The sequence below is a fragment of the Aquila chrysaetos genome, chromosome 15, assembly GCF_900496995.4.
Source record: "Aquila chrysaetos chrysaetos chromosome 15, bAquChr1.4, whole genome shotgun sequence".
In the NCBI taxonomy this organism is placed as follows: Eukaryota; Metazoa; Chordata; class Aves; order Accipitriformes; family Accipitridae; genus Aquila; species Aquila chrysaetos.
In genome coordinates, this window is record NC_044018.1 from 17,357,584 (window position 1) to 17,377,888 (window position 20,305).

General features: G+C 36.2%; 1 protein-coding gene across 4 annotated transcripts in view; it reads left to right on the forward strand.

Annotated features, from left to right (window-relative positions):
- Positions 1 to 11,012, forward strand: part of KIDINS220 (kinase D interacting substrate 220) — an 81,376-nt gene extending 70,364 nt beyond the window's left edge. For all 4 annotated transcript variants that reach the window (XM_030037263.2, XM_030037264.2, XM_030037267.2 and 1 more), the window contains 4 exons: positions 3,128 to 3,274; positions 5,082 to 5,180; positions 6,333 to 6,581; positions 8,624 to 11,012. In XM_030037263.2, coding sequence (XP_029893123.1) covers positions 3,128 to 3,274; positions 5,082 to 5,180; positions 6,333 to 6,581; positions 8,624 to 9,895 — 1,767 coding nt within the window. In that variant the 3' untranslated portion in view covers positions 9,896 to 11,012. The remainder of the gene's footprint in view (positions 1 to 3,127; positions 3,275 to 5,081; positions 5,181 to 6,332; positions 6,582 to 8,623) is intronic.
- Positions 11,013 to 20,305: the final 9,293 nt, after the last annotated feature.

Sequence of the window (20,305 nt, forward strand, 5' to 3'; positions counted from 1 at the left end):
GTTTACTTCAAAGCGTGTCGTATGTATGTTCAACCTTTCTGATGTCACTTTAAGCTGTTGTTTCTTTTCATTCTGTTTTGTCCTTTTCTCAAAGTCGTGTAAGTCTGGGTTAAACAAAAACAGACAGGTACAGCCACTTTCTGTGAATTATCATTCACTTATTTCAGAGTCATTTCAGAAGCTATCATACTGGCGCTTCATGCTGGGCTGTCTGTAAACTAATGCTCATTACTAGCCTTGAGGTTTGTTTTGACAAGCTGCTTTTAGCTTTTGCATGGCAAATACTTTTCAGACTAATGTTCTCTAAGCATCTCTAACAAAACCACTAAGGCTGAAAAATGTGTCAGTTTAAGTACAGTTTTAATTCACTTATGTGATGACAATATCCCTAAAGCTGTTACATTACTTATTCTTTGGAGAGTGCTTTTTATAAAGAATGATTTGGATTAATATGCATCTATTTCAAACAGTTCACAGTTTAACAAAAATAGTCTAAATATTTTAGCGCTTTTCCATATTTTTTTATACACAGAAAGAAGAGTTTCTAAACTAACTCTTAATGCATGCAGAAAGAATGACTTGTTCTTGATTGTTAAAAAAATATTTTGATTTGAAGGAGAACTGTTAAATTAGAAGTGTTTAAAAAAATTCGTCATTTATTTATAGATAATGTATTTAATTCAGAGAACAAAGGCGATTGCTCACACATGTTACTTAAGTATCATTTATTTTAGTAGTGCCACAATGTAATTTGGCTATAACAGTTTCTTTTATTTTAATTGATAAGCTTTCTTTCAAAAAATAATTAAGATTTGAATTAGCTTAATACCTTTTCTTTATTGATGTATTTTCTAACGCATACCAATAGTAAATAGTGTGTTTATGGGGAAATAATAGACAAAACTGGTATTCTGAAGAAAAACTCAAAGTGATTTTTTAAAGAGGAAAAATAGAGAGGTACATAAAAGAAGTGTATGATAAATGTCTATGGATGAAGCTTCTTGCTGTCATCTTCATCAATTTGATCGTTGGCTTACATCCTTAACAAGATAAAGATTTTAGCTGTGCTAAAAATCAGACTAGATTAAAACCTAAATTTCCTCCTTTAGATGCCTAATATGATAACTAATTAGGTATTGTAGGCACCTAATTAGGGAGACATTCCAGAATCTGAAAAGTAACTGTCTTGTATTCAGAAAGAATACCAAGCCCCTAAGTTAGGTACCTAGACTGCAGAGGAATTATAATGCTTAATTTATGTGCAATAATTTAGGTAGACTGCCTACCCACAAAATGGGGTATGTCTTTTGCTTGTTTAGTGTCCAGCTGACATCACGTTAAAAAAAAAAAAAAAAAAAAAAGTCAAAGGAACAAAGATTAGTGCCCCAGCTCTGTTTTCAAGCAAGCATGCGAACCGCTAGGCTTAGATTCCTCGCAACCTCCTGTAGTGTTCTTGAGTGAAGTTGATAGTTTGCCAGTTTTAAGTCCATTTCAAGCACATCTGGCAGAGAACTTCGGGGGAATTTTATGTAATAGCATCTAAACTTTGAAACTCAGAGTAGCTTAGGTGGGGAGCATGCCTACTTTCCCAGATCAGGATATCTCCAATAATAATAAGTTAGAAATAACTCTGAGGTTAAATGGTAGTAGATAATGGGGTTTTGGCTTGCTACCTTGGAATGAATAGTTGAATAAATTCTTCTTAAATATCCCAGTTTAGATAATTCAGATATGGGTAATGCCATTCTGTGTGATAATCGTGGTTTTCATAAGCAATATATTTGGGTCTGTTACTTTATATTAATTGTGAAAGATTAAATAACTTTGAAATAATTAAATGAAAATATACTTGTGATACTTTTTTTCCAAAAACAGTCTTCAGTGGTGATTTGAGGAATATAGTCAAATTTGATTGACTGAACTCTAGATAGTCAAAACGCACTTCTGCATCCCAGGGTTTATGCATGTGATGATGAGCTCTGAAGCTTTAGAGGCTCTTTTGCATTCTCCCAAAATGAGCTTTGCTTGGTGCATGGTCTACAGTGCTTGAACTCAAAACTTCACATTGAGAAAAAGGGGAGGGTGCAACCTCCCTCCCAGGAGGAGGGCATACAAGTATTTCATAGCTGATAGAACTGGTTCTCATTTTGCTTTTAGGAATTTGGAATCACTAGCATAACTGTTCAGAGCTTTGCACTTTGCTCCTACTTAATGCATAGGTCCCCATCCAGGGAGAACTTAGGTTTTTCTGAGAACATACTGTCTTAGTATACTGACTACCTGCAGATGCATTTGTTTTGTTTTTCCACACTTTCTTTGAAATTCCTGGAAGCTGGCAACATTAACAGGACAACTTCTGTGTTACAGATCTGAGTTGTGAATAATTTCTACCTAAATCTTGCCAAAGTTTGAGACACATGAAGCATCCTCATAGTATCTTGGAGTGCAGTGGCAGTGCTGCTCTGTGTTTCCGTACTGTGGTACACAGCCCCGTGGCTGATCTTGCATACACATGGAGCTGAAGGAACCTCGGGAAAATGGACAGATGTTACTAAAATTACCCAATGAATCCAAATAATTCAGGAGTTACGTTTTAGGTCATCTTTGTCTGATAGTAAACCAGGAGGTTTTAAGACAGGAAAATCTAAGTTGTGTCTGCATTATTTAAAAAAAAACAAAACAAAACAAAACACCAAACAAGAACAACAAAAAAAACAAAACCAAAAAAAAACCCACAACCCCCCAAAACAACCCCCAAACCAAACTAACTACTAAAATTGGGGGGAAACTCTGAGTAAAGGTGCATTTGAAATTGATTAACCCTTACTTAATATTTCTGATTTTTATGTTGCTTTTCTTAAATAACGTTATTTAAGAGAGTTATTTTCTCACATAGGCAGGACTCAAGTTGCTGTATTTTTTTTCTCATATAAATACCTATAATAAATGTTTACCAATATATAGATATTCTGATAGTAATTTAAAATACCTGTACATTCTTACTCTCCTATCTTAATTTTAAAATGTAGTTGAACACAGCTTGATTTGTGTTAGTGTATATTGCGAAGTTCTGGGTGTACTGAGTATTTGAACAAATCTTATGTGCACATTTTCTCACTTCTTACAGGGAGCAGGAGCAGGCACAGGATCGACTACAGGAGTATCACATGTGTCTCTGAGCACAATGAGTGTGGAAGCTGTGTGTGAGAAGCTAAAGCAGATAGATGGTCTGGACCAGAGCATGCTACCTCAGTACTCTGCAACTATAAGAAAGGTATCAGCTAAATTTCATTTATGTATTTAGTACCTAAACATGGAGATACACAAGGAAAAAGAAATATTTAGTTGTCTCTTTTCTCTGAAATGTTTACTGAAACATATCAAATATGTCAAAACACCATCCTAACTTCTATGTGTGCTAAGTTTGGAGGACATTTTAATGCAAGCATATATTTTTCAGAGAAAATGCTCTGTCTCAAAAAGGAAAAACAGACTCAGAAATATAAATGCTGATGAGACTGGTTATTTTGAGAAAAGAAGCAAGAAACACGTTTTCAAAATCACCATGTGTAGATAAATAGGGTTGCAAATGTATTCTATATCCAGGTAGCAACATTCCTGGCTTTTTTTTTTTTCCCCCTGTGAGAAATTGGCACATCTCTTCTGTTGTAAATGAGTGGTGAAGATGGTTCCATTTCTGTCTTATCACATTCCACATCTTCAGAAAAAGGCCACTGTACATTTTTCTGTTACTGGTCTTTTCTCTGAGACATTAGCACAGAATAGTTTTTGTCTTTATTTTTTTTTTCACTGTTCCACATGCTCCTTTTATGAAGAAAGAATGGAAAAAATACGAAGGTTGTCATTAGTGAATGTTTTTGCTGACCTCACTTTGTGCCGGTACCTATCATATCTTAAAAAATACAATGAGGATGTTGATTCGAGGATTAAGAGACAGGTTTTTCACAGAAGCTTCAGCAATGTTCCTTAAAGCAAGAAGTAGGATGTCAGATTGCAGCTCAGTAAGCGTAGCTGCAAAAAATTCCAGTTGCTTCAGTGGCTCTAGAGTGCTAAAAGAATGTGCTCATCCATTATCTCTAATGAGATTCCTCTTATTTATATTCTTGCACTTCTTATTACAAGTGATATCATGTCGAAAGGAAGAATTAAAATGGCTCAGCCTGGTCTTTTTCCTGGTTTGATCAAGACCATCTGCTGGGATATGGGAACAAAACCACTGAGATCCCTCAGACTGAGCAGAGCTCTCAACTTGGGTCTTCCATTTTGTGGCTACTCTCCTAAGACGTAGTTCCCCTTTTACATTCTGTCTGCCCACTGATACATGGTATAAAGAGAAATACCTCTCGTTGTTATGTAATGAAGATGGTTCTGTATTGAATTTGGTGCTGTTGGAAGTTAAGCACTATAAAAACATCCCTAACATATGGAATCACCTTCCTGGAATATAGATGGTGTTTAGACACTTCTATGTTGATCTTTGAATTATGATGAAAATTAGAAAGGAGTCCAGTCTTCTGTCCCCAGGTATTTCTGATGATGGGAGGAATATAAGCCTGTATTTATGCAGGGAGGGAACTTGATGGAGGTAGTACTTGATGTTAGATGCCTTAAGCCAGGTGTCATAGGTTGCCTGGCACTTAATTGTCTGATTATCATCAGATACTTAGGCATCCGCAGTCCATTTGTGTTCTGAGTCTGAGAAATCTAGGCAGATGAATGTGATTTATTTTATGTGAAATTTTCTACCACTGATGTGTTGTTTCCTTATGTCTGTTTATAGAATACCATCATATTGCCTTTCATATATACATTTTTGATGGGTTTAATGTTTTCATTTTTTTCATGACATGTAGGTTCTTCTTGTCCATCAGCAATCATCAATAAATATTCTTCTATAAAAACACATGTATATTATATAGGATTGGACTTAAGAGTGATGTTGGGGAATTTTACTAGTAGTCCCCATCAGTATATCCAATTTTAATTACCTTTTTAGTCTGTTACTGCCAGACCATAAGTCTTTTATTGGTGATTTATGTTGTTTAGTTCTGTTGTTTTAGGCAAATATAAATGGCCGTGTCTTGGCTCAGTGCAACATTGATGAACTGAAAAAAGAAATGAATATGAATTTTGGTGACTGGCACCTGTTCAGGAGCATGGTAAGACTTTCTCTTCAGTATTCAGGTCATCATAAATTAGTCTTTTTCATTATGAACCTTATCTTTTTTTCTTTCCTGTTGCCTTCTTGTTATCATCATGTTTAAGATGATAAGTATTGTCTTAAAACATGCATGCATTTATTATTTTGTTATTTTGTCTTTTTGTCTTGAGCGCTTTAATGAAGAACTGGTTGCCTATGGATTTGCATCTTAATTGATTGTGAACTCTGAAGTTTTGCCTCCTCTTTTTTGTGAGATCTGTTTTTCCTGTATGGGTTCCCTTTTCCCTTTTAAAATTTGCCTATTTTAATGAAATTGTCAGAACTTAATTCTTTGAAGCCTCTGTTCTTCTGTTAAAAGTTAGTCAGGGAGTTCAAAGTATGTTAGTGCGAGGAAGTGGACAACCAGGCTGTTAGAGATGCATGGCACACAATTGCATAAGCATAATTTTTAAAGGAACTTAAGCTAAAAGTCAAGCCAATGAGATAAATGTACACTATTGGATTGACACATACTTGTATAATGCGAGAGTGCTGCATTGAATACTATTATTGAAGCATATATATAGATATCTTATTTCCCCCATTTCCCTCCTCCTGGTTTGAGAGTAAATGACAGTTTTACAGTGAGGGATATGCATCACAGAGAACTGTGTTTTCTCCTAAGTATTTTTAGTATATTGCCAGTTTTCTTTCTGAAAATTACAGTATGTCTCTGAACTGCTAAATCAGTCTTGAAAACACTGAGAATTACAAGATGAGATTTATTGTTACATTCAGGTTGATTAAACTATAAAACAGAAGTGTTTGGTTTTGCTTTTAAATTTGTAATTTATCACTTATCTAGTTTTACAAGAATTTAAGTGTTTAGTGGCATATGAGTTCTTTTAAGGTTTTAGCAGTAATAATAATTTGTAAATACAAAAAAAATCTTAAATAGTAAAATGTGATTTGCAGTAAAGACAATGAATGCACTAGGTCTGTGAACAGATATTTTTTTCATGCTTTTCCATGATCACAACCACATGTGCAAGTACACTTTTACAGTTGTGAAGTCCTTGTTCCTATTTTTAACAAAATTCTTCTTTAACAATTTTGAGAACTTTTTCTATTTATATAATTACACTTATATTGTCTCTTTTTGTGTGTTAAGATACTTGAAATGAGAAATTCAGAAAATCAGGCTGTACAGGAAGATCCTCGTGGAACGACTGAGCATGTTACTACCGCAATTCCTCATAGTGAGCTTACTCGTCGTCCTGGGCATAACGCTGAGTTGCCTCACACTGAGCTTACAGGTCTTTCTGGTCAAGCTCCCTACACACTTAACTTCAGCTTTGAAGAACTCAACACAATTGGTCTTGATGAAGCTCCTCCACGCCATAGTAACTTAAGTTGGCAGGTATTCAATAGAGAAATGTATTCTGCTTGCTTACCTGTATGGTAAAGGGTTTTTTCCATTATTGGATACAGAGAGGTCAAGAAATAAGTCTACTGTGACAGTTCAAGTACTTTCAGTTCTCAGTCTTGGCAAAGACCAGTTTTGCAGAGATGTAAACTAATCACACTCTCCAAGTCAAAGTCTTTGTCTTTGCCATCTGAAAACTATTCATCTGTTTGAGTAATCACTCTTCAAGAGAAAAAAATTAAAGCTATCTTGCCTTTCTTATCTTGCTTAGGGTGGTGTCCTGCAAGATTTCTGTTTGTCGTAGTATTCAGACTTTGTGAATGAAATGTTTTAGCTGTGTGCTAGCCAGATGTTATGCTATTCAAAGGATTACTGATAGTTTATTAGGTTTTTTAAAACAGACAACTGCAGTGCTCCATGACATCAAGAGCCTTGTCCTGACAATGCATAATCTGTTCACAGGCTCCAGAGCTGACATCCTTCTCTAACTACGGTTTCTGCCATAGGTTATGGTCAATTTTCTTTTGTATCTTATGAAATCACCTGAAGGGTGTGATTTTCTTTTGTCCTTTTTAAGAAATGAGGCAAATCAGTTGATACCTAAATAGTGATTAGAATTAAAAAACAAACCAAACAAAAAAAACCACCAAATCCAAACATTTAGCAGCTTTCTCATCTCTGGTTTTAGAAGTCTAATTTACAAAATCTGGAAGGTGCATCAAAATAGGAAAATACCCCAAATTACTAGCTATAGGTGAAAAATTTAATATTCAAAATTGTTACTGAAAAGAGGTTTGGGATATATATCCCAGAGATAGATTTCTACCCCAGATACTTATGTGTGTGTGCGTGCACACTTGTGTGTGTTTGTAGGATCCCGATTACCCTTACCGCCTATTTCCAGCAATGGAGTATCAGTGTATGTTTTTCAAAAGTGAAGTGGCATGACTCACATTTGTTATGTTGTTTTTGTGTCAGAAACACAGAAAGAAGTACAAGAAAATCTTTTTTAAAACATTCTTTAAAATGCAAGTTTATATAAATAGTGCTGCTGATGCCCATATAGTTATCTGAAGTTAAATCAAAAGAATGAGAAAGGTAGTTTGTCCTTAAGAAAACATTACAATTTGCCTTTTGGAATTTTTAAAGTCAATATTGATTAAAAAAGAATATTGCTGCTTCTCTGTGAAAAGGAGTAGTACTCCTGGAAATACACAATAAAATTAAATACTTCTCTTTGTGGTGAGGAACCATAGCTGCTGTTAAGTATGGATAAATAGTAGTGAATATGCATAAATAATCAAGTGATAACTATTTCTGAGATTCTTGCATTTTGCTTTGGGCATTGAATTGCTTAGGTGTCATGGCAGATAGAATTTACTTAAACATGATTTTCCTGTAGTTAATCATGTTCAGCTGTTCCCCAGTATTCTAGTGTATATACAACATTATTGATCTTATGAAAAGTTGTCAGTAATACTTGTTTAGTCATATAGAGGGAATAATGGAACCTGCAGATCTTGTGTGTGTTGCTTGCTGGGGGGATTATGAGCATCTTCTGAGAAGGAAAGAAACACGTTGGTTTGCATTGCATTCCAGTGCAGAATAAGGAAAAGGAAAGATGATGAACAGAAACAAGAAAGATAAGAAGGATGCGTATAAGAGCAGGAAAAAGGTGGAAGGAAGGGAGAAAAGAAAAATAGAGAGTGAGAAAGAGAAGGATGGACCAAGAGGTTATATCTATATGATTAAGTGTCCTGGTTTGTGGAAAACTTATGCTATGGGGACCAACAATAGGAATACTTTGTAAGTTTAGTGAATGTGTGTGATTGCATATATATGATTATAGTAAGCATATTTTATTTATAGCATTGACAATTTCACTTGCATAATCTATTCACAACAAAAAAATTCATTTAAGCACATACTTGATGCTTTGAGTTATTTAATTTAAAAAGGTTAGTGTAAGTCAAAATAAATAGTTCATTTAACTGTTCTCTCTCTTTTTCTTTTTTTTTTTTTTTTTTCCCCCCCAGTCACAAACTCGTAGAACTCCAAGTCTTTCAAGTCTTAACTCTCAAGATTCTAGTATTGAAATCTCAAAGCTTACTGACAAGGTGCAGGCGGAATACAGAGATGCATATAGAGAGTATATTGCTCAAATGTCACAGTTAGAAGGAGGTGCTAATTCTACTACAGTAAGTGGTAGGTCCTCCCCTCATAGCTCAAGTGCTTTCTATATGGGGCAGAGTACATCAGGGGGTTCCTTGCATTCCAGTGCAGAACAGGAAAAAGGAAAAGATGGTGAACAGAAACAAGATGATGGAAGAAAGTCCTTCTTGCTGAAGAGGAATGATGTTGTTGATTACAGTACTTCAGGTGTTTCTACTAATGATGCATCTCCTTTGGATCCTATTACTGAAGAAGATGAAAAATCTGATCAGTCTGGTTCCAAGCTTCTCCCAGGAAAGAAGTCTTCGGAAAGAACAAGTATTTTCCAGGCTGCAGATTTAAAGCTTAAGGGAGTTACTCTCCGGTATCAGAAACTTCCAAGTGATGAAGATGAGTCAGGAACTGAGGAATCAGATAACACTCCTCTTCTTAAGGAAGGTAAAGATAAGAAAACAGATGGCAAAATAGAGAAGCAGCCCAAATCTCCAGAACATGGATCTGAACCTATTAGAACCTTCATCAAAGCAAAGGAGTATTTGACAGATGCTCTTTTGGATAAAAAAGATTCGTCTGACTCTGGTGTAAGATCCAATGAAAGTTCTCCAAATCATTCCCTCCATAATGAAGGTGCAGATGATTCACAGCTTGAAAAGGCAAATCTCATTGAGCTTGAAGATGACAGTCACAGTGGAAAGAGAGGAATTCCACACAGCCTTAGTGGCCTTCAAGATCCAGCTGTGGTTCGCATGTCTATTTGCTCAGAAGATAAGAAAAGCCCTTCTGAAAGCAGCTTGATAGCAAGTAGCCCAGAAGAGAGCTGGCCAGCTTGCCAGAAAGTCTATAATTTAAATAGAACCCCTAGTACAGTAACCTTAAATAATAACAGTGCTCCAAACAACCGAGCTAATCAAAATTTTGAAGAAATACAAGGTATTAGAGATTCACCTCAAATTATCCTGCACCCTGGCTCAGGTTCCAATTCAACTGCTGTTCAGAATGAGAACCTGAAGAGCGTCGCTCACAAGCGGAGCCAGCGTTCAAGTTATACCAGGCTTTCAAAAGATTCCTCGGAGCTCCACACTGTTACAGCCTCGGAAGGGGCTGGTTTTGGAGAAGAAAGAGAGAGTATCCTGTAAAAAGCAGCCAGGTTGAAACAGTGTGCCCATGAATTGTAGCTTGCTTGGAATTCTTTCAGTGTGTCGTTACATGAAGCTCTGTAGTTTAAGCTTTCAGTATTGTAATAGAAGGTCTAGATTATTTTCAGTCATTTTCTTGGAGAGAAGTAGTAATTTTTACAAGAAGCAAATTACTTCAGACCTTCCCCACATATGAAAGCAGTATTTGTCATCATGGAAAACCAGTTCTTTTTTAAGACACTGTGCAAAGGTTTGGTCGGGGCAGATGTTACAGAAGTAAGTATGGTCTAATTATTAAAATTATGATGTGATTTTATTTTTCTGTTGGGATATGTATTACTTATCCCTTCTAAACATTCCAGTTACGTCTGCATACTTGCAAGTAAAGACTGTGCATCTTTGCCATTTGATGTAAGAGATACCAGAAGATTAAATATCACAACCTGTGACACCCTTATCAAACTTTGCGTTAATTAGTGGATTAATGTGTGCAACATATATTGCATATGTTGAAATTTGAAGTGTTAAGATACCTGTTTGGCTCTATGTACACTTTTACTCTCTGTATGTTCAGTAATTGCTGTTGACTTTGTGAACTTTGGGTAGAGTGGTGATAAAGTTTGTAAGGAACATTGTCTTGATGTGTCATTGGAATTGGCAGTTATTTATAAGGTAATACCTTATCATTGATTTAGTGGATCCATTATTTATTATAGGTACACAATTTTACAGTCACTGGTCTAAATAGATGCAACCAGCTGAGCTACAGTAAAATATTGTAAGGATAAAGTATGAATGTGATGTCTGAACTTACGGAGTATCTGTTGCTGTGCATGATCTTTCCTTGGTACAGTGTTTTTCATTTGGTTATGGAAAGAAAAATAAGCAGTGTTTGCCATTTTAAAAATAATGCATACTTTTTAGAATCTCGTCAGATCTGTGTGCCAGCTTCTTTATTTCTGAAGTACAGTGTTTGAAGATTTTTGTCATCTAAATAATGTACCTGAATGTCATTGTAGCAAATACTTGTACTGTCCAGTGAAACCTGCATGTTTTTGAGGAAGAATTGTTCAAGCTAGACTCTGGTAGTACAAAGAGAATAAAAAATAAATTGGCATGTTGGGTTTGTGTCCAAATTTCTTTTTATTGCGGTATTTTGTTTCTTCACTTGATAAAAATGTTACATCCATGTTGTTTTGGTTACAGTACTTCATGGCTTTAATTAAAAAGAATGCATTAAAACAATATTGTTATTAATACAATACTAAATAAGCATCAAGTATAAAAATACATTTGCTAAATGGAATTGCCAAAGCAGGCATTTCTAAAGGAAGTGCTGCGAGCTGCAGAGATGTGGCCACCTCCTGCTAGTCCAAAGCAATAATCCTCCTCTTTGTGGCAGTTAACATGTGCTGGTAGTTCTGCACAGCTTTGTTTCTGTCCTAGTGCATCTCCAAACAGATGCCTCCAGTGGGACCATGTGGTCGTGGCCTTTGTTATCCAAATCGAGAGGATGCTTTTCTATGCCAGAATCAACAGAGAAAAACTGGCTTTATCTAGGCTCTTTTATTTTTTCATTCCATAGACGTCTCATACTTACAGGACTGGAGATGTGATCTGTACATTTCTGGATTCTGTTAAATTGGTGTGTTATTTGATTGAATAAAAACTTACTCATCGGAGTGTTACAGACATACTGGGAACTTGTGTGCACATATCTTTAGAAAAATTATTAGTTGAACCAAAAAGCCTCCCAAAACAAAATAAGAAGCCCCCAAATCCTGTGTAGTTTCACGATATTTTGCCGAATCTTTGGAAACAGTTTTTTGGTTTAGGTTCTTCCTATTTAAAAAAAAAAAAAAAAAAACAAACAAAAAAAAAACAAACCAACAACAAAAAACCCCATCACTTTCTAGAATTTTAGGGATATGAAAACTTTTTACAGAAAGATAAGCATTGTTTTGTAAGAGAGGACAAGAAGTATAGCCGCCTTCATTTAGACATATTCACAGTATTGATGACAGCAACCAGTTATTTCAAATCATTTTGTCTGTTAAAGTCCTCAAATAATCCAAATGGATGAATTTTAAATTTTCATATGGCTTTGAGATTTTTTTTCTTCCTGAAAGTTTTATCCCTCAAGTCTTCATAAAATAGCAAAATTGAGATGAAACAGGTAGTTGAGTGCAGAACTTTTCAGTGTTTCTATCTTGTATTCATTAATACCAGTGTAACTGCTTACCATCACTAAGAAACAATAGTTAGAAGCAAAGTGTCTGTGTAAGATTGTACAGTGCTTAATGTAATACTCTTTCTGGGTATGTAGATCCATGCCCCGCCTGGCATATGGGTACCTAAAATCATTTCAGTTCCAACAGTGGTTCAGTCCTGCTTCCTTTAACTGCTTTAACTGCATTATATAGTAATGCATGCTGTAGTTTATATAATAAGATGTGTTCATGGGCTTGTTATTTAATGTCTTCCTAGCAAACTTCCTAGAATCAGCAAAATATGAATGCTTCATAGCCAGTTCCAAGGACAGTATGCTACAAAAGCTGTTTGTTAATAGGATAGTTAATATAACTGACACTTAGAATCTACTTGCATAAAAATAACTAGACAGAGTGCATTTTTCTTCTCTATTGAAGCATCTCTAATTTTTTTATGCAGGTGTTCATAAGCAAACAGAAGAAAGTGTAGTACTCTGGTAAAGGGAGAGAGGAAAAGAGAAGAGAGAAATGGAGTACTTAATACAGCACAGTAGTAAGAAGTGTCTTTTAGTACATAATACATATATATGTTAGTTACTGTACATGTTTAATGAATTTTTTACATGTGGAATATGAAAGAATACCATTTGCAAGAATTAGAAATACACTGCAGTTTCATGGCTGAAACTTGTTTTTCTCTACCACAGTTGCTATGGTTACGAGCTTGCTTAGTTTGTTGCACAATTCTTGGAGTTAAGAAACCATAAACAATTTCCAGTGTTGAAATATTAAATGTTAGCTCTGTGACTTGTGGGAATCATGGAACCCAAGAGTTCCATAGAGAATGGAAATGAATGAAGAGTATAAAACAGTAAGACAACTGCAAACTTATTTCTGGTACTCACCACTTTCCAGAACTCTTGTAATGAGAGTTTATGTATCCACTCTAATTTTGGATGACTGAACACTACAGGAACTTGAAACCATGACTTCTTTGCCTAACTGAAACTGAAAAGGACAGTTTGGCTTGTCCTTGTGTTCTGATGCCTGGATGTGTTTGCATAGTAGGGTGGAAATAAATCATTTTTTAAAGGAAAAATTGGATGCAAGTAACATTCCAGGATTTATGTGAGACTCTTGTGGCTATTTGCCAGCTTTTTCCAGGATTGCAGTTTATGATGAAGGGGGAGAGGGAAATTCTTACATCCCACTTATAAAACTTGCAACAAATAATCGTGTAGTAAAATTCTTGGAGATTCTGGAATAAGGTTTCCATTTTGTACCTGTCCTGGTCGGTTTGGGATATCTGATCACTCTATATGACTTTGTCTATGCAGCAGAATATATATGTCGTGTTAGTAAGTTTTTAGTCCTTAGCTTTCTTAAGTTTTCTTTTCAAAAACTGTTAAATTTTTTGTTTCTTTTCTTATTTTTTCTTTATATAATCTTTGGGAAACTTTCCTGGGACACACTTAGCACGGGTTTATACAGTAGGCTGAAAATAGGTGGTTTCTCTTGTGGTCTGGGGTTCAGCTGTTCAGTTCTGTCCACAGAATCCTTGGAGCCTGTTTTTTACCTTTGCAACTCTCATGGGAAGCTTTCTGGACCTCATGGTAAGAATATGGGAAGTTCTTTGTACAGCCACGAGACACACAGGCAGAGGATCCCAATAGCATCCTAGTTATCCGTAGTCCAGCATGTTTTACCCCATAGCCTTGATGCTAGATAGCTTTATCATCTGTGACAGGTTTATTTAAGTTTCTAAATACGTTACTAAGAAGTTGCCAAATAAAATAATACCTGAATATTTGAGGTCTCTTAACTGAAAGCCACAGTTATGGTAAAATAGAAGTGTTAATACCTAGTAGTGAATTTTCAGACACGTGGGAGAAATACAGTGTGCTAATTAGTGTGAGATAAAGCCTGCTGTGAGGCTTTTGGTCTTTTCTGTGCCAAATAATAGCTGTAGTGGGGAGAAGTTGGAGCAAAATTTAAATTCCAGTTAAGCAGAGAAGACTGGAAAGACTGTACTAACCTTATACAGTTTTCTGTTAGCCTTGTGCATTATATTTTCTAGATTTCAGTTATCTTTATTACAGACCATTTCATCAGTATAAGGGTGGGGTGGGGATAATTTTACTTAGAATCTTTCTCCATGGGAATACAGAACAGTTTCATGAGTTTGACATGTTCTCACAGGTTTCTGAATTTCAAAAAAAAGGACTAAAAAAAGTAGGGAAGTGGTTGCTCAAAAATTTTAATAATATGGTTTGATATTATTTATACTTTATGTTTCCAAGAGAACTAGAATTTTCTGAAGACTAATTGGCACATGGAGACCTATCAAACAGTGTTAAAAAGATTATTTTAGCTGTTTAACATCCAGATAACTTTTTCATTAAAGACGTCTAACATGCAAGCTGAATATGCAGTATGTTCTGCCCTTTGTTTAACAAATGGCAGCAGGTTATAGAAGTCAAAATGCAATTTAAACCTGATGAAAAACTGATATTTTTTTTTTTCTGTAGCATGTTTCTTGGCTTATTTCATTGATCTTAGGTTGCTTATGATTGCTTTGTTAAAGTCTTCACATGGAATTCTCTAATAGAGGTGTGTATTCATTGCAACTTAGCACAGCTTCTGGCACTGTAATGATTCAGTTATTTTGTGGTAAAACATAAGACTAATGATAGAGGAGGTTTTCTTCTTTTACTGAACTTCAAGTCTAACATTTGTATTTTCATTTGCAGGTCTGACTCCTGTGATGGACTTAGTATTTTAGTTAAGTTTTGTTTTAGAAATTTATGCCTCATCTTCCAGAAAGACTCAGAGCTACAGGTTTTTTAGCAATGTTTTCTCAGTCATAAGCGATGTAGTTCCTTAATAAGACTGATACTCACAACACCAAATGTTTGGGCCTTAAAAAGCATTAAAAGGTGTTTTTTCCCCAAAGCATGTTTTGTTATGATAGTGGCACTGGATAAACTTCTAAAAGAAATGCTGTTGGCCAATTTCCTTCTCTTAGTTTATCATATTTTAGGGTCACCTTCTTCTGAAGTGGAAGGAAAAAAAAACCCTTGGAATATTTTAGAAGAACATGGTCTTTTCTAGGAAAAAAAAATAGGTGAGAGTCTGTGTGAGGTTTTATGTAACAAAAGGTTGTATTTGAGAGTTAGTGTATATTTTTATTTTATTTTCTTTTAAAGATTGGATTCTAGCAACAGAGCATACTTTTTGTTATGTGAATTCTTAGTGTTGCTGCTACATAGCACAGTGTACATGGTTCTTCCATGTTTCAAGTCTTCTTTCTGAGTACTGTTATCATGTATCCTCATTGCTGCTTATAGAAGTAACCTGGACTGCAGAATTATCTTTGTAAGTAAACCAGAGTGTCTATATGTTGTTACTTGAGTACAGTGTGTTTATTGTTTATGAAAGGAAAGGGGAGGAGAGGAATAATAGTGGTCCATTATAAGATTTTATTTGTGTCCAGGATTTCTCATGATAGAAAACAAAAGAACAAGGTTTGAATGGTTTCTATGTGTCCCTGGAACCTGGAAATAAAAAAACAGGCATAAAATACTGACTGTGGGGAACAGTAAAACTAAAATGGAAATTCTGTGATGCCTTACTGCCTTTCCTCACTAATTAAACTACAGGGAAGCAATCAGCAGAGATTCAACTTTTTTGGTGTTTAATATTTCTCCTCTTTGAAGTAATGTGAAGGTTTGTGCTTGGCTAAAGGCAATACATATTTTTGAATCTGTTTACATGTCATGGCACCTTCAAATCTTTCTGAATTTGTCATAGTACTTTTGAGAGGCAGCAAAATTTTGGTAGCCTCATTTTGGACACCAGAAGAATCATTTCCCACCTCAGCAATGGTAGAATACAGAATTATACATACTTTCTAGGAGAGTCAAGAATTGAGTCCTGAGCTTTCATCTGCCAGTCAAGTTGGACTTTTATTGATATCAGAGGCCCCCTTTATGTTCATTTAAACCACGAGAAGTCCTGAAATCTAAACTGAAGATTGCTATTAAGTTAGCTTTCTGTCATCGCTCAGCATTTTTGTTTTCCATCCTCTTATGTTTCCTATTTGACCGTGAACCTTGCAGCCTGTTTGTGATCCTCTCCTTTTGGCAAAAAGTTAAGATTCTAACTTGCAATGCCTTTGGCATTTGGGACTAAATATATTTGCTTTCCCTTGTTCTTACTGGACATGCTTATGTCCTGTCTTGCCCCCACTCACCATGTTCAGTGCATGAGTACATTGTGTAGATACCTGGAACTGTTTCAGTTCTGCCCCACCAACTGACTGGTAGTTGGGGCTTTGGTTGCTGACAGTGTAACTTAACTTCTCTTCAACTTCTTCATCATAACCTCAGAACTGCTGTACGCTGCAATTTTTCCCACTTCAACAATGGCAGAAAATGCTGTTCTACTGTGGTGGTGGTATTTTTTGCTTGGATGGGGATTTTTGTTTGGCAGGGTTTGTTGTTTTTTTTTTTTTACCCTAGGCAGGTTTTACAGCCTAGGTGGGGTCTAGGTTCTACAATCAATCTTCTTCATCTCTCTCCATCCTCTTCCTCATGTCCTGGAAAATTCACAGGATATACATACCCACAGTACACAAACCTGGTTTTAAAATACATTTTATCTGATGTCTTTGTTATGGGTAGTAATGGACGCATCTAAAAAAAGTGCACTAGTTTATATCTGCCAATGGAAAGAACCTTCAGACTTTATTTAGTGGGGGAAAAATCTGCTTCTTGGTTTCCTTACAACTCTTCCTGACAAATAATCAGGCAATGCTTGCTCATAAGGTAAGCATAGTTGTCAGCTCATCTGCTTTGTAAGTTGTCTGTCAAGACTCTAGAATAACTTTAGGGCTGCACTCAGGAAGGGTTAATTTTCATCATGGACCTCTGTAAGTTATGCTTGGTGCTGCAGGTCTGAATGGCACTGCAAATAACGTAATGTACAGGACATTTTAGCTCTTGCTTTGAAGTAATCTGAAGAAAGACAAACTTTGAAAACTTATGTTCATGGGTGTTGATCTAATATGCCAGGATTTATGAGGTTCTACATTTGTTTAAAGACTCAACAGCCAACCTTTGGTGTTCAGGTATTTTTACTCTGAAAGATAAAAAGAAACGTTGATTTTTTCATTTTCTATAAAAGACAAATCCTCAAACCATAAGCCTATTTAACCTCAGGACATATTTACACCTTTGGAATATAAAGGAGGGCTTAGAGGTTTTGTTGTTCCTGAATGCCTTCTGGTCTTAATTTTCAACATCATCTTTTCAGTAGCTCCTTTCAAGGTGTGATGAGGAACCATGAATAATTTCCTCTGTTTTCACCATCTGTGCTACCTTCTGCCTCTCTTCCATCTGATGACAGACTAGCTCAGTTTCATCAGATCTTTTTATATGCTAATATGAGCTGGAGTCTTTATTTTTGTAGTCCATGGCTACAGTGTTCAATAATTATATTTTTTTTTTCTTTGTCCCACAGTCTTCACATCAACTTTCAGGCCTCTCTGTACAGTAATTTCTTTAAGCACCTGACAGGTTCTTTGCAATACTGGGACCCATAGAACTCATTTTTCTACATTTACAGTACACATGCTTTACTTCCAAGCAGAACGTACAGTGGTGATTAATCCTAGATTTGCAAGAGAAGCCATTTATGCTTAAAATTCAAATTCAGGAAAGTAGTCCCACTTCCATTATTTTCCAGTATAGGAAGGAGACTGTTATTTTATTCTTGTCCTTGAAAATATTTGGACTTTCAGAAAAAAATGCAAATTACTTTTGCTTGGACTAGTTCTTTTTTAGCAAAGACCCAACAGTGATGATAGCTCATCTGAGATGGACCAGGACTCCTTTGCCTGAATGACTGGCTTCTAAAAACATATTATAAGACCAGTTTGCTCAGGTTCTATAAACTACTTTATGGTTCTTAATTTTTATTTTTTTTTTTAATTCAAGTGCCAGCAGACAAAAAAAAATCACCTGTATTTAAATAGCCCCTGGAGTTCAAGGAAAGCCAGGGAGGAAAGAAACCTATCAGAGTTTTTTCTCCTCACAATTCATTTCAGGCTGTGAAAAGTTAGGTAAAGTAGTTGGACACTCATTCTCCTACTATGATAAGCTCCTTTCTAGTCTTACTGTAATACCTGGAAAAACAACCTTCAAGCTTTTGTGTTTGTGTTTTGTTTTGTTTGTTGTTTTTTTTTCTATCTATCACCACCTATTCTGAGGTCTAGCTGTGAACTGCATAATCCCATGGCATACTTATAGAAGTTAAGAAATCCCTGACTATGGTAGTGAAACTCAGCCACTTCATGCAAAAAGACGTCTCCTTCTATATATTTTCATTACAAGACCATAACGTATCATTTCTCAGAGGCATGCTCAGACTCAAGAGGAGGAAATTCTGCTCATCAGTATCTCAAAAACTTATGTCTGAAACACATACTGGGCATTTCTTGTTCACATTCAGAGAAGGCATGTTCAAGTCACAACTGACAACACCAAAGTAATGTATTGTACCTTGTGGTACAAGGTCTACTCCTCACAGTCCAGAAGTCCTTGGTTTTGATATGTTAAGCACCGTATTCATCTGCCCATTACTCTTCTGAGTGCTTTAAATATGTGGTGGATGACTTGAGGAACAGAATCCTAATTTCTCTGTCCTGATTTTGTGTGCATATATATATATCCTGATTTATTTCAATACATATTTTTTTGTCTTTAATGTAAGAAGCAGAGCTTTCTGTTCCTAAAGTGTCCTTAACCTTAATCCCTGTCTGATATGTTTCCAGGTCTATGATCAGAAATGCAGTATGCACATTTGTGGGATTTCTTATATCACATTGTCAGGATTTTTTGCTCTGTCAGTAACAAATCTCAACATCTCTTTCTGGTCTCTGATCAGATGAAAAATTCTTTACCTATCCTAGTCCACTCAGCCTTCCTATTTCAATGTGAATACTGGATGTCTGTCAGTGTTAGAGTACTGATGTTCCTGTGCTACTGGAGAGATCCTTATCAAGAGCATAAAGAGCTCTGTGAGAGTTACCTACAAAGCCTTCTGTCTGTTCTCTCTCTTGGCTGAAGGTCTAGTCTTTGGACTTTCTGTTGGAGCTAAAGAAGCTCAGCCATCCCATAGTTTTCTCCGCATTCACTTGGCAAAGTTGTCTTGGTGCACCAGCCACACGTGTTCATTCAGTATTCTCGAAAGTTCTCTAGGTTTAATTAAATTGTTTGCAGTGTGGAAGACCAACGGGGACAAACCAGGTAATGATCAGGACTAGGACTGCAAGACAGAACCTTGGTGGTGTTTACAACAGTACCATTCATGATCACGTTTCTTTTCAGGTTGTAACATTGTTCAGGAGAGCAGGTGAAATCCACACTCAGGACTCTCTCTGCCACTTCCACTTTTTTGGATAAAGCATCCATGAAGTCCTATAGCTTCCCCTCTTCCCAATTGATTCTGTTTTAACTAGGGAATGTAATTTTCTTGTAGCCTCCCATACCTAGGCCATTCTTCCATGACCTTGATGTTAAGAAGGGGGTGTTTTTGTCTTCACAGGGTCAAATCAGGATCATGTTAATAGCTGAACAAAGCTATCTGAAAAGGCTGCTAAACAGAATAATGATACATGACATGTCTACGGTGGAACCTGCTCAGTCATAGTGGCACACTTCATCACAACTCCGGCAACCCTTGAGGAGAGTCTCCACTGTAGATAGTTGTCAAGCTCTTCTCTGCTTAAAGCAGAGCCAACAGACTTTGAGCCAAGATTCAGCAAGAGTTATGCCATCACACAGGTATCTAGGAGGTATCTTATCTTACACTAAGCTTGTAAGATTGATCTGTCAGTCTTAGTATGAGGACTTGGAGAAGGACTTGGGGGTATTACTGGATGAAAAACTGAATATGAGCCAGCAATATGCACTCGCAGCCAAGGAAGCTAATCACATTCTGGGCTGCATCAAAAGAAGCGTAACCAGGAGGTCAAGAGAGGTGATTCTGCCCCTCTGCTCTCATGAGACCCCACCTGGAGTACTGCATTTAGCTCTGGGGCCCCCAACATAAGAAGGACATGGACCTGTTGGAGCAAGTCTAGAGGAGGGACACAAAGATGATCAGAGGGCTGGAGCACCTCTCCTATGAAGACAGGCTG